We start from the raw sequence: 14,480 nt of genomic DNA on the forward strand, positions 1-14,480 counted from the left end.
GCGTACTATTTTCGCAATGATGCTGTAGGTGCGACCAGGGCCTTCTTGCCATACGGTATACATTTGACATTTGACTTAGTCTTCACAATACATGCCGCATCACAACAGAAATGATAATTGTACACATTAGCAACGTCTACCGTAGTTTACTACTGGTACCGCACACAAGTCAAAGCAAAGCACAAATTGAAAAAATCCAACACGTGCGACTCACTGCACACAATGAACGCCACGCACCGCAACCATTCCTGCAGATGAGTCGCAGTGGTGTGTATTGCCTCCCAATTAAATTAATTTCTGCCTGAACACATACAGTTGGCACAACCGATGTGCGTAATGAGTAGGATTCTGTGTTTTCACATGCAAAAGTGATTAGCTTTACCAATGAAAACGAGATAGAAAATTAAAACATTCATTTTTATTGAAAATATATGTTGTATGTTTCTGGACGATGCACTATGCCTTGTAGACAAAATGACCGAGCAGCACATACTGTTCGATTTGAGAACGACGTAACAGGCGTTCACCCAGTGCCGCGGTGCAGCATAATCGAATCTACCCAATCATATACATGTTTTGAAAAGGTTGGGCAATCTGAGTGGTGCAGGGGTAGTCTCCAAATTCCAACCAGCCAATAGAAAAGAGCACTATAAAGTGACGCATCCAGCCCTCAGCTGTTTTTGTTTTTGTCTGCCTCCTGTTAACTCTAGAAGTTAGGGTTAAAACAGAATTACAAGCGCCGTGTTCTAAAATAGAAGAAACAACAAATCATTTTAGTTTCAGGATTCAAGCCATCAATTTCCAATTTGTATAGCATGTATTACATTGTAATAACTAATCTCAAGCGCATACGTGTGTAGAGGAGCTGGGTTTCGGAGTGATCGATCCGAACACAGGCCACCGAACTAGGGCAGTGGAGCAGGACAGGATAATCACTGTGGACGAGATGGAGGAACGGGAGACACCCGAAGGTCCGGGAGGGCCTCAAGGCTTGATCAGCGCCTCGTTCAACCAGGACACCACGTAAGCAAGCGCCCTGTCTGCCAACTCGGGCCAGTTCTAGCGTATTCAACTTGTCACACTGTTAGAAGGTTCTTCTTGCATAATCTAGGCAGCAAATCTGTATGCGTCCGTCCAGCTGTAATATGGTCTGTCTGTTGGTCTGTATCAGATATATGTTAATGTATTAATTCTATCTTCTTACCTAACCCACTTGTGCATGTAGTTTATCAATGTTAATACAATTGTCCCATGGTGTCTCATCAACACAGTTCCTAATTTATAGGTTAGTACCTTGTGAAGTACGCCAACACACTACGAAGGCTTATAGATAGATGGCCAGAGAAAAGTATCCAGGCAAGATTTGACCTACAGTAGAGATACTGGTCAGCACAGCAGACTATTGTGCAAAATTGTTTTTTTGTCTCGGATGATGACACATGCAAGGAGTTGTGGAACTGTCATGATTTCTTGAAGCACTAAGGCTATCATGCATGGGGCGGTGGGATGAATTGCATTATGACAAAGGGTCTTTGGGTATGGGATCCCATGCTTAGGTAACATTATGACAAAGGGTCTTTGGGTATTGGATCCCATGCTAGGTAACATTATGACAAAGGGTCTTTGGGTATTGGATCCCATGCTAGGTAACATTATGACAAAGGGTCTTTGGGTATTGGATCCCATGCTAGGTAACATTATGACAAAGGGTCTTTGGGTATTGGATCCCATGCTAGGTAACATTATGAATGTTGGAAGTTGAGTGTGATGGAAGTTGAGTGTGATGGAAGTTGAGTGTGATGGAAGTTGAGTGTGATGGAAGTTGAGTGTGAGTGATAGAGGAGCAGACAGACACTGTTGAGCTACAGGGCGGTTACAGGTGTAGTAACAGCCAGGTGGCCAAACACACATGTTCATGTTAGATCTCTGCCATTTTCCATCATCCTCAGACATGATAAGGATAGGCCTATATCCCACTGAACCATGCACCTGTTCAACTCTGGGTAGTGGTTGCCCTCAGGCACAGATCTAGGATCAGCTCACCCTCCACATAGCGTAACCTAAACCATAAGGGGGGAAATGTTAAACTGATATTAGATCAGTGTCTACTCTAGAATGAATATGATCCTATATCTTCCTAGTCCATCCTATTCCACCTGTTGACAGATGCCTGCCCCTCCTTTTCTCTACACAGTATCTCTGTATATGTCCATAGTGTGCTTGATTATCAGGGGTGTTTGAAGTGCCTAGGGTGATCACATGACCTGAGTCAACTCTTGCTGTGTTGACCATACAGCACACGGTGTATCCTTCATTTCCCCCTGACTGCTATATATAGCTCAGTGGGTAGTGAGGCATTTCATGTATCCCTTACATTTCCTGGTAAGCAGAGTGTGTTAAAAGGCTCTCCTTAGAAAACATCCTCTGCCTTTAGTGGTCCAATCAGCCTTTCCACTCATAAGCGTGTAGTAATTTAAGAATGCACTGAGTAAAGGTAGTAGCTGATACAGGTGTCCCGGTTAGAGAACAAGGATAGGGAGAGAGACTTTTCTCCAATCAAAGATCCATTTCATTTCCATGAATTACTTGTGTGGTTTTGATATTGGACTCACAGATAACAAACAGATAAATGCTGGAGTTTTATTTTTTTACAACTGCCTGAATTGTTTGTCACTGAACTCATTCAATTTTATTGTATGGTTTTTCCATTGTTTGTTCATTTAGTTTAAGAGGTATAGCGTGTGTAACTCTGTGTTGTTGTACTGCTTTGCTTTATCTTGGCCAGGTCGCAGTTGCAAATGAGAACTTGTTCTCAACTAGCCTACCTGGTTAAATAAAGGTGAAATAAAAACAAGGTAGATGATTATTTAGATTATGGCACAACAAGTGAACATCCAGCCTATTTGGTTACATCATATTAACAAACTGTAACCTTCAAGCAAAACTTGAGAGGAGATTCTGATGAAACCATTATGGCGGTGTACAACACTACACCCCTATAGTGGATTATTAGACTACACACATAGTGGACACCATCTTGGATGTGTAACAACAGTTGGGTCTCTGTGTGTTTCAGGTCTCTATCAGTGGGCACTAAGTCAGGCTACAGACTCTTCTCTGTCACCTCAGTGGACAAGATGGACTGCATCCACGAAGGAGGTGAGTGAGTGTCCTTATAGCCTGTGTGTACTGGTAGCTACAGTTAAACACCTAGCTGGTATCCTAGCACCGGGACAAAACAAACACCCAATAAGCTGTGGTCAGGTCAACTAGCATGGTTGAACAGTAGTCTTGTAACCAGAGAACAAGTTGTTCTAAGCTGACATAGCCCTCCCTCTCCCACATATGTAAACAATGGTAGAGAGCAGTGTGTTACACCATAAGCCTGTTCCCAGTAATGCATTCTGCAAGTATTTGACCAGTGTTTCATATCACAGAGAGAGGAAAGTGTGTGATCCTATGAATGTTTTAGTTTGAATGAATGATGGAATGAATGATGCAAAGTGTGTGTGTGGTGTGTGTGTGTGTGTGTATTCTATGCGCAGTGTGTTTTATATTAGCACTTGTATGTGATTTAACCCTTCCCTTCCCTCCCCCTTCCAACTTCCCTCCCTTTTTACATCTTCCCTCTCCCTCCCTTTTTCCCCCTTCCCCTCCCCTCCCTCTCCCCTCCCCCTTCCCTCCCTCTCCCAGCGGAGTGTCCAGACGTGTACATTGTGGAGCGGTTGTTCTCCAGCAGTCTGGTGGCGGTGGTCAGTCTCTCCATGCCCCGACGTATGAACGTCTACCACTTCAAAAGGGGAACAGAGATCTGCAACTATAGCTACTCTAACAACATCCTCTCAGTCCGGCTCAACAGACAGGTAATGGACATATTCCAAACCCATTCCTCACCGCTACACTCTTAGAAAAAAGGTGCTATCTAAAATGTAAAGGGTTCCCCATAGGACAGCCAAAGAACCCTTTTGGAACCCTTTTTTCTAAGACCGTATACTTTGGTCAGATTGAGGCCCCATTCCAATCCAATCTCTCTCACCAATCCTGAGATCAGTTCCCATTCCAAACCTATCCCATCTTCCAGCTCTGCTGCAACGTTTCCCTGTCTGTCCCCTGTAGAGGCTGGTGGTGTGTCTGGAGGAGTCAGTCTACATCCACAACATCAAAGACATGAAGCTGCTGAAGACGCTGCTCAACACGCCCCACAACCCCTCAGGTACTGAATATGGACACAAACACACACACAATTCATCATACCCTCAACTATGCTCAGTTTCTAAACACAGACAAACCCTCCAACCCTTCAGGTCTCTGTGCCCTCTCTGTGAACCATGGTAACTCCTACCTGGCGTACCCTGGCAGTCAAACCATCGGAGAGATCATGGTCTATGACACCAACAACCTGGTAAGACCTGATATTCAAATGACTTCTGCCACCGCTACTATTCAAACCACTGTCTGCACAGCACAACGCAGTGGGTATTCATGTTGACCCCAATGGCAGCTTGTGGGTTAGCTAGTAGAGTAGTTGGAGAAGTAGTTGAGCTGCCTTAATACTTTTGGGTACATGAAGTACAGTCATTGCATGTCACGGCTGTTGAAGTGGTCACAGGTTGATGATGTCACTAATGTGTGACCTGTGTTTTCCTCAGAGCAAGGTGACGATGATCCCAGCCCATGACAGTCCCCTGGCAGCCCTCACATTCAACGCTTCAGGAACCAAACTCGCCAGTGCCTCTGAGAGGGTGAGTCTGACTGTTCCTTTCTCTCTCTTTCTGGTTGTCTCCGCCTATCTTTCAACTGTACCTCTCTCTCTCTCTCTCTCTCTCTCTATATATATATATATATATATATATATATATATACACATATACACTGAGTGTACACAACATTAGAACACTTACACCTTTTGTCTCACCCATTCACCCTCTGAATGACACACATACACAATGCATTTCTCAACTGTCTCAAGGCTTACAAATCCTTCTTTAACCTGTCTCCTCCCCTTCATCTACACTGGTTGAAGTGGATTTATCAAGTGGCATCAATAAGGGATCATAGTTTTCACCTGGATTCACCTGGTCAGTCTGTCATGGAAAGAGCAGATGTTCCTAATGTTTTGTGTACTCAGTGTACATCTCTGTCTCCGGTTCTGTCTGATCATCTCCTCCTCCAATCCAGGGTACAGTGATCAGAGTGTTCACCATCCCAGAGGGACAGAGGCTGTTTGAGTTCCGTAGAGGGATGAAGAGGTCCGTTTATACCAGACTACAGATACTACATGTGTAGACAGACTACAGATACTACATGTGTAGACAGACTACAGATACTACATGTGTAGACAGACTACATATACTACATGTGTAGACAGACTACATATACTACAAATACTACATGTGTAGACAGACTACATATACTACATATACTACATATACTACATATACTACATATACTACATGTGTAGACAGACTACATATACTACAGATACTACATGTGTAGACAGACTACATATACTACAGATACTACATGTGTAGACCGACTACATATACTACATGTGTATACCGACTACATATACTACATGTGTAGACAGACTACAGATACTACATGTGTAGACAGACTACATATACTACATGTGTAGACAGACTACAGATACTACATGTGTAGACAGACTACAGATACTACATGTGTAGACAGACTACATATACTACATGTGTAGACAGACTACAGATACTACATGTGTAGACAGACTACATATACTACATGTGTAGACAGACTACAGATACTACATGTGTAGACAGACTACAGATACTACAGATACTACATGTGTAGGCAGACTACATATACTACAGATGCTACATGTGTAGGCAGACTACATATACTACAGATACTACATGTGTAGACAGACTACAGATACTACAGATACTACATGTGTAGACAGACTACAAAAAAACATGTAACACAATAAAATAACAATAGCGAGGCTATATACAGGGGGTACCGATACCGAGTCAATGTGGAGGCTATATACAGGGGGTATCGATACCGAGTCAATGTGGAGGCTATATACAGGGGGCACCGATACCGAGTCAATGTGGAGGCTATATACAGGGGGTACCGATACCGAGTCAATGTGGAGGCTATATACAGGGGGTACCGATACCGAGTCAATGTGGAGGCTATATACAGGGAGTACCGATACCGAGTCAATGTGGAGGCTATATACAGGGGGTACCGATACCGAGTCAATGTGGAGGCTATATACAGGGGGTACCGATACCGAGTCAATGTGGAGGCTATATACAGGGGGTACCGATACCGAGTCAATGTGGAGGCTATATACAGGGGGTACCGATACCGAGTCAATGTGGAGGCTATATACAGGGGGTACCGATACCGAGTCAATGTGTGTGGGTATAGGTTAGTCGAGGTCATTTGTAGATGTAGGTAGGGGTAAAGTGACTATGCATAGATATTAAGCTTCTAAGGTGCAAGGTTGAGTACCGAATGGTAGCCGGCTAGTGAAGGCTATTTAACAGTCTAATGGCCTTGAGATAGAATATGTTTTTCAGTCTCTCGGTCACAGCTTTGATGCACCTGCACTGACCTCGTCTTCTGGATGATAGCGGGGTGAACAGACCCTGGCTCGGGTGGTTGATGTCCTTGATGATCTTTTTGGCATTCCTGTGACATCGGGTGCTGTAGGTGTCCTGGAGGGCAGGTAGTTTGGCCATGGTGATGCGTTGTGCAGACCGCACTACCCTCTGGAGAAACTTGTGGTTGTGGGTGGTGCAGTTGCCGTACCAGGCGGTGATATAGCCCGACAGGGTGCTCTCAATTGTGCATCTGTTAATATTTGAGGGTCTTAGGAGCCAAATGTCTTCAGCCTTCTTAACCACACTGTCTGTGTGTGTGGACCATTTCAGATGGTCAGTGATGTGAACACCGAGGAACTTGAAGCTTACCACCTTCTCCACTGCGGTCCCGTCGATGTGGATAGGGGGGTGCTCCCTCTGCTGTTTCCTGAAGTCCACGATCAGCTCCTTCGTTTAGTTGATATTGAGTATGAGGTTATTTTCCTGGAAATACTCCCCCAGGGCCCTAACCTCCTCCCTGAGGCTGTCTCGTCATGGGTGAACAGAGAGTACAGGAGGGGGCTGAGCACGCACCCTTGTGTGGCCCCAGTGTTGAGGATCAGCGAAGTGGAGGTGATGTTTCCTATCTTCACCACCTGGGGGCAGCCTGTCAGGAAGTCCAGGACCCAGGGCCCCGAGCTTAATGATGGGCTTGGAGGGTACTATGGTGTTGAAGGCTGAGCTATAATTAATGAACAGCATTCTGACGTAGGTATTCCTCTTGTCCAGGGCAGTGTGCAGTGCGATGGTGATTGCATCCTCTGTGGGTCTATTGGGGCGGTAAGCAAATTGAAGTGAGTCTAGGGTGTCAGGTAAGGTAGAGGTGAAATTATCCTTAATTAGCCTCTCAAAGTACTTAATGATGACAGAAGAGGGTGCTATGGGGCGATAGTCACTTTGTTCTGTTACCATTGCTTTCTTGGGTACAGGAACAATGGAGGACATCCTGAAGCAAGTCGGATTGTAGTGTCTGTGGTATCTGTAGTCTGTCTACACATGTAGTGTCTGTAAATATATGTAGTGCCTGTAGTGTCTGTGTCTGCTGTATCTGTAGTGTCCCCTTCTGAGGGGGAAAAGGCGTTGTCGTGCCCTCTTCACAACTTTCTTGGTGTGTTTGGACACTACAGATACTACATGTGTAGACAGACTACAGATACTACAGACACTACTGTTACTAAACTCAGCAAAAAAAGAAATGTCCTCTCACTGTCAACTGTGTTTATTTTCAGACTTTTCAACCTGTGTAAATATTTGTATGAACAAAACAAGATTCAACAACTGAGACATAAACTGAACAAGTTTCACAGACATGTGACTAACAGAAATTTAACAATGTGTCCCTGAACAAAGGGGGGGGTCAAAATCAAAAGTAACAGTCAGTATTTGGTGTGGCCACCAGCTGCATTAAGTACTGCAGTGTATCTCCTCCTCATGGACTGCACCAGATTTGCCAGTTCTTGCTGTGAGATGTTACCCGACTCTTCTACCAAGGCATCTGGAAGTTTCTGGGGGGAATGGCCCTAGCCCTCACTCTCCGATCCAACAGGTCCCAGATGTGCTCAATGGGATTGAGATCCGGGCTCTTCACTGGTCATGGCAGTACACTGACATTCTTGTCTTGCAGGAAATCACGCACAGAACAAGCAGCATGGCTGGTGGCATTGTCATGCTGGAGGGTCCTGTCAGGATGAGTCTGCAGGAAGGGTACCACATGAGGGAGGAGGATGTCTTCCCTGTAACGCACAGTGTTGAGATTGCCTGCAATGATAACAAGCTCAGTCCGATGATGCTGTGACACACCGCCCCAGACCATGACGGACCCTCCACCTCCAAATTGATCCCGCTCTAGAGTACATGTCTCTGTGTAATGCTCATTCCTTCGACGATAAACGCGAATCCGACCATCAGCTCTGGTGAGACAAAACCGCGACTCGTCAGTGAAGAGCACTTTTTGCCAGTCCTGTCTGGTCAAGCGACAGTGGGTTTGTGCCCATAGGCGACGTTGTTGCCGGTGATGTCTGGTGAGGACCTGCCTTATAACAGGCCTACAAGCCCTCAGTCCAGCCTCTTTCTACCTGTTACTGATGGAGGGATTGTGTGTTCCTGGTGTAACTCAGGCTGTTATTGTTGCCATCCTGTACCTGTCCCACAGGTGTTATGTTCGGATGTACCAATCCTGTGCAGGTGTTGTTACACGTGGTCTGCCACTGCGAGGACGATCAGCTGTCCGTCCTGTCTCCCTGTAGCGCCTTCTTAGGCATCTCACAGTACGGACATTGCAATATTTTGCCCTGGCCATATCTGCAGTCCTCATGCCTCCTTGCAGCATGCCTAAGGCATGTTCACGCAGATGAGCAGGGACCCTGGGCATCTTTCTTTTGGTGTTATTCAGAGTCAGTAGAAAGGCATCTTTAGTGTCCTAAGTGTTCATAACTGTGACCTTAATTGCCTACCGTCTTTAAGCTGTTAGTATCTTAACGACCGTTCCACAGGTGCATGTTCATTAATTGTTTATGGTTAATAGAACAAGCAGGGAAACAGTGTTTAAACCCTTTACAATGAAGATCTGTGAAATTATTTGTATTTTTACAAATGATCTTTGAAAGACAGGGTCCTGAAAAAGGGATGTTTCTTTTTTTGCTGAGTTTGTGTAGACCGACTACAGATATTGCAGACACTGCAGATATTAGACACTACATACACTACAGATACTACATACACTGCAGATATTACAGATACTACATACACTGCAGATATTACAGACACTACATACACTACATACACTGCAGTTATTACAGACACTACATACACTACAGATACTACATACACTGCAGATATTACAGACACTACATACACTACAGATACTACATACACTGCAGATATTAGACACTACATACACTACAGATACTACATACACTGCAGTTATTACAGACACTACAGACACTACAGATACTACATACACTGCAGATATTACAGACACTACAGACACTACAGATACTACATACACTGCAGATATTACAGACACTACATACACTACAGATATTACAGACACTACAGATACTTACACTGCAGTACTACATACACTGCAGATACTACAGATACTACATACACTACAGATACTACATACACTACAGACACTACATACACTACAGACACTACATACACTACAGATACTACATACACTGCAGTTATTACAGACACTACAGACACTACAGATACTACATACACTACAGATACTACATACACTACAGACACTACATACACTACAGACACTACATACACTACAGATACTACATACACTGCAGATATTAGACACTTCATACACTACAGATACTACATACACTGCATATATTACAGACACTACAGATACTACATACACTGCAGATATTACAGACACTACAGATACTACATACACTGCAGATATTACAGACACTACAGATACTACATACACTACAGATACTACATACACTACATACACTACAGACACTACATACACTACAGATACTACATACACTGCAGATATTACAGACACTACATACACTACAGATACTACATACACTGCAGATATTACAGACACTACATACACTACAGATACTACATACACTGCAGATATTACAGACACTACATACACTACAGATACTACATACACTGCAGATATTACAGACACTACAGATACTACATACACTGCAGATATTACATACACTACAGATACTACATACACTGCAGATATTACAGGCACTACAGATACTACATACACTGCAGATATTACAGACACTACAGATACTACATACACTGCAGATATTACAGACACTACAGACACTACAGATACTACATACACTGCAGATATTACAGACACTACATACACTACAGATACTACATACACTGCAGATATTACAGACACTACAGATACTACATACACTGCAGATATTACAGACACTACATACACTACAGATACTACATACACTGCTGATATTACAGACACTACAGATACTACAGATACTACATACACTGCTGATATTACAGACACTACATACACTACAGATACTACATACACTGCTGATATTACAGACACTACATACACTACATATACTACATACACTGCAGATATTACAGACACTACATACACTACAGATACTACATACACTGCAGATATTACAGACACTACATACACTACAGATACTACATACACTGCAGATATTACAGACACTACAGATACTACATACACTGCAGATATTACAGACACTACAGATACTACATACACTGCAGATATTACAGACACTACATACACTACAGATACTACATACACTGCAGTTATTACAGACATTACTGATAATACAGAACAGACACTACATGTGTAGACAGAATACAGATATGACAGACACAGATACAACAGACACAACAGGTACTACATGTGTAGACAGACTACAGAACGATTCCAAGGTATTGTAGTGGTAGTTTTGGTATCTTGCGGGATGATCACTCTTACCATGTGTGTCTGTGTCTCAGGTATGTGAGTATCAGCTCGTTGTCCTTTAGTTCAGACGCACAGTTCCTGTGTGCCTCCAGCAACACAGAGACGGTCCATATCTTCAAACTGGAACAGCACAGCCCCAGGTACTCACTGTTTACTCTCCAGATTTTGTTGTGTTGATCGTCTTACGACTTGTCCCTTTCTGGTCATCAGTGGCTAGTTGTCAGGTGTGTTCATGTTTTATGTTAGTTTGGTCTCTGTAGTCAGTCAGGAAGAGCAGTGTGATTGACTCCTGCCTGTCTCCTCTGCCTGTCTCCTCTGCCGGTCTCCTCTGCCGGTCTCCTCTGCCTGTCTCCTCTGCCTGTCTCCCCTGCCTGTCTCCTCTGCCTGTCTCTAGTCGAGATGGCGAGTCTCCTACGTGGGGTGCCTACGTGGGGAAGATGTTCACAGCAGCCAGCACCTACCTTCCCTCCCAGGTCTCTGACATGATGCACCAAGACCGGGCCTTTGCCACCGTACGACTCAACATGTTCGGACTCAAGAACGTATGCGCCTTGTCCACGTAAGTTTGTGTGTTTGCGGGGGGATGCAGGGCGGGATGGTGTGTCACTTTATTTTACAGTCCTATTACTTGCTATATTTTCAGGGTTCAGAAGCTACCACGGCTGCTGGTGGCATCATCAGATGGACATCTCTACATCTATAACATTGACCCACAGGACGGAGGAGAGTGTGTTCTGGTCAGGAAACACAGGTGAGGGACTGGGTTCTGGTCAGGAAACACAGGTGAGGGACTGGGTTCTGGTCAGGAAACACAGGTGAGGGACTGGGTTCTGGTCAGGAAACACAGGTGAGGGACTGGATTCTGGTCAGGAAACACAGGTGAGGGACTGGGTTCTGGTCAGGAAACACAGGTGAGGGACTGGGTTCTGGTCAGGAAACACAGGCGAGGGACTGGATTCTGGTCAGGAAACACAGGTGAGGGACTGGGTTCTGGTCAGGAAACACAGGTGAGGGACTGGGTTCTGGTCAGAAAACACAGGTGAGGGACTGGGTTCTGGTCAGGAAACACAGGTGAGGAACTGGGTTCTGGTCAGGAAACACAGGTGAGGGACTGGGTTCTGGTCAGAAAACACAGGTGGGGGACTGGGATCTGTGTGTGTGAGCCTCAGAGTTGGGGTCAATAACATTTCAATTCCAGTCCATTCAGGAAGCAAAATGACATTCCAATTCATTTCAATGCTTTTCAATGAGGGAAATGTGGAATTTTATTTACTTTCTGAATTGACTGGAATTGAAATGGAACTGACCCTGGTGAGCATATGTGTGTGCTTAAGCATGTTTGTATATGTGCGTGAACTCAGGCTCTCTTTGTGTTTTCTCCAGGCTATTTGAAGGAGATGAGGCGCCACAGGAAGCACAACAGGAAGAGAAGGAGTCAGAGGATGGAAGGTCCCTCCCACCGTCAACCAGCCCATCATACGCTGCCACTGTGTCCCTCCCCTCGACTGCACCCTCTTCTACCACTCTCACAGGTAATGTGTGTGGTTTGCTTCATGAATGTAGTATGTCTTACCTTGTGTGATTAAGGACTTTTTTTCAATCCGTATCACAGAAGTTGAGCTTTACTGCGTGATTGAAATTTAAGGAAATGTTCCCGCTTTAGTGGAAACTGCATCACGGTAAACGCTGCATATGTCGGCTCAATTGGAAATGACCTTTAAATGTGTATTGTGGAATCTGTAAATCTTCAGCTTTATAGACTGAATACAGTCCTTAGTCTGGTGACGTGCCCTGTAATCTCTTTTCTTCTATCCTCTTCCCAGGCTACTCAGAGGATGGAGGGGCTGAGAAAGGGGATGTGATCCCTGAACATGAGTTTGCCGAGGGACCCGTCTGTCTGGATGATGAGAATGAGTTTCCTCCCGTCAGCAAACAGACCAACTGACCCACCACTTCCCTGGAACCAATCAACTGGAGCCATTCACACAAGAAGGAAGTATATCAGTGTTAAGAGAACCCCCCACCCCATGTCCCCAACGAGCCCATGTCCCCACCGATCAAATGGGAGAAATGTAGATGCCACAGTGTTGATTGGTTACTCTAATGTGCCATTCAGAAGTAGAGTGTGGCTAGATAGTGGACCCGTCTCTGTACATTGTCTTATACCTGGAACTAAAGGTCAGTATGAATACAATTTAAATCCATTCCCTAACTATCAGAAGGGAAGCAGGTCTGGGCTATGAATTTGTAGCCTTCCTCTAGTCTAATATTAACTAATATTTAACCTGGTTAAAAAAGGACTTTAATATTGAATTGCAATCATATAGAGCTATTGAGAAGTGCTCTGGGCTTTTTACTTTTATAACCTGTTTAGTATCATTTAGTGATTTATAACACTGACTGGATAGTGGGGTCCGAGTCGTATTCTGCTGCTTGATGCAGATTGGCTAGAACCCAGTGTAGGGTGGAAGAGGGCAGAGAGGGGCACAGACAGAGTGCGTCTTATCAGTGGGCTATAGCTGTGCCACGCCCCGAGAGAGAAGAGGGGGAGAGAAAGAAAGGGGATGGTGGAATAGAGAAGGAGAGAGACGGCGTTCTATCATATTTCTTGAGGTGATATTTTTGAACTTATCTCTAGAAAAAAGGTGGGAAGAATAATAAAATGCTGATAATGTGAAAAAGTTGATTAATAGTATTGTAGATCCTTACAGGTCCTTTTATTTCACTGATAAAATTATTAACACCATTGACTAAATAATGTTGAATATTGTAAAATTTCAGACATGCCGTAGATGTTTTTATTTGTAAAAAATAATGTTGACTTGTACTAAATATTATTTTGGAATATGAAATTACAATTATTCATCAATGCATTAGACCTACGGTAATTAAGTGAAGGTCTTGGCGGAAAGTAGATTTTTATTGTTTGTGTATAATGTGTATGTATATATTATATGTGTATATGTGTGTGTGTGTGTATATATATACATTTAAAGTCGGAAGTTTACAAACACTTAGGTTGGAGTCATTAAAACTTGTTTTTCAACCACTCCACAAATGTCTTGTTAACAAACTATAGTTTTGGAAAGTCGGCTAGGACATCTACTTTGTGCATGACAAGTTATTTTTCCAACAATTGTTTACAGACAGATTATTTCACTTATAATTCACTGTATCACAATTCCAGTAGGTCAGAAGTTGACTGTGCCTTTAAACAGCTTGGAAAATTCCAGAAAATTATGTCATGGCTTTAGAAGCTTCTGATAGGCTAACTGACATCATTTGAGTCAATTGGAGGTGTACCTGTGGATGTATTTCAAGGCCTACCTTCAAACTCAGTGCCTCTTTGCTTGACATCATGGGAAAATCAAAAGAAA

The 14,480-nt window shown here is 43.8% G+C and overlaps 1 protein-coding gene across 1 annotated transcript; it reads left to right on the top strand.

Annotated features, from left to right (window-relative positions):
* Positions 1–667: 667 nt before the first annotated feature.
* On the top strand, positions 668–14,151 carry LOC115115469 (WD repeat domain phosphoinositide-interacting protein 1-like). The gene is made up of 12 exons (XM_029643952.2): positions 668–1,023; positions 3,077–3,159; positions 3,694–3,863; positions 4,117–4,213; positions 4,305–4,402; positions 4,650–4,742; positions 5,179–5,249; positions 11,136–11,243; positions 11,498–11,662; positions 11,747–11,854; positions 12,487–12,635; positions 12,927–14,151. The coding sequence occupies exons 1-12, from the start codon at positions 947–949 to the stop codon at positions 13,046–13,048; spliced, it is 1,341 nt and encodes a 446-aa protein (XP_029499812.1). The 5' UTR covers positions 668–946; the 3' UTR covers positions 13,049–14,151.
* The last annotated feature ends 329 nt before the right edge of the window (positions 14,152–14,480 follow it).

The sequence above is a fragment of the Oncorhynchus nerka genome, linkage group LG28 (assembly GCF_034236695.1).
Source record: "Oncorhynchus nerka isolate Pitt River linkage group LG28, Oner_Uvic_2.0, whole genome shotgun sequence".
Taxonomy (NCBI): domain Eukaryota; kingdom Metazoa; phylum Chordata; class Actinopteri; order Salmoniformes; family Salmonidae; genus Oncorhynchus; species Oncorhynchus nerka.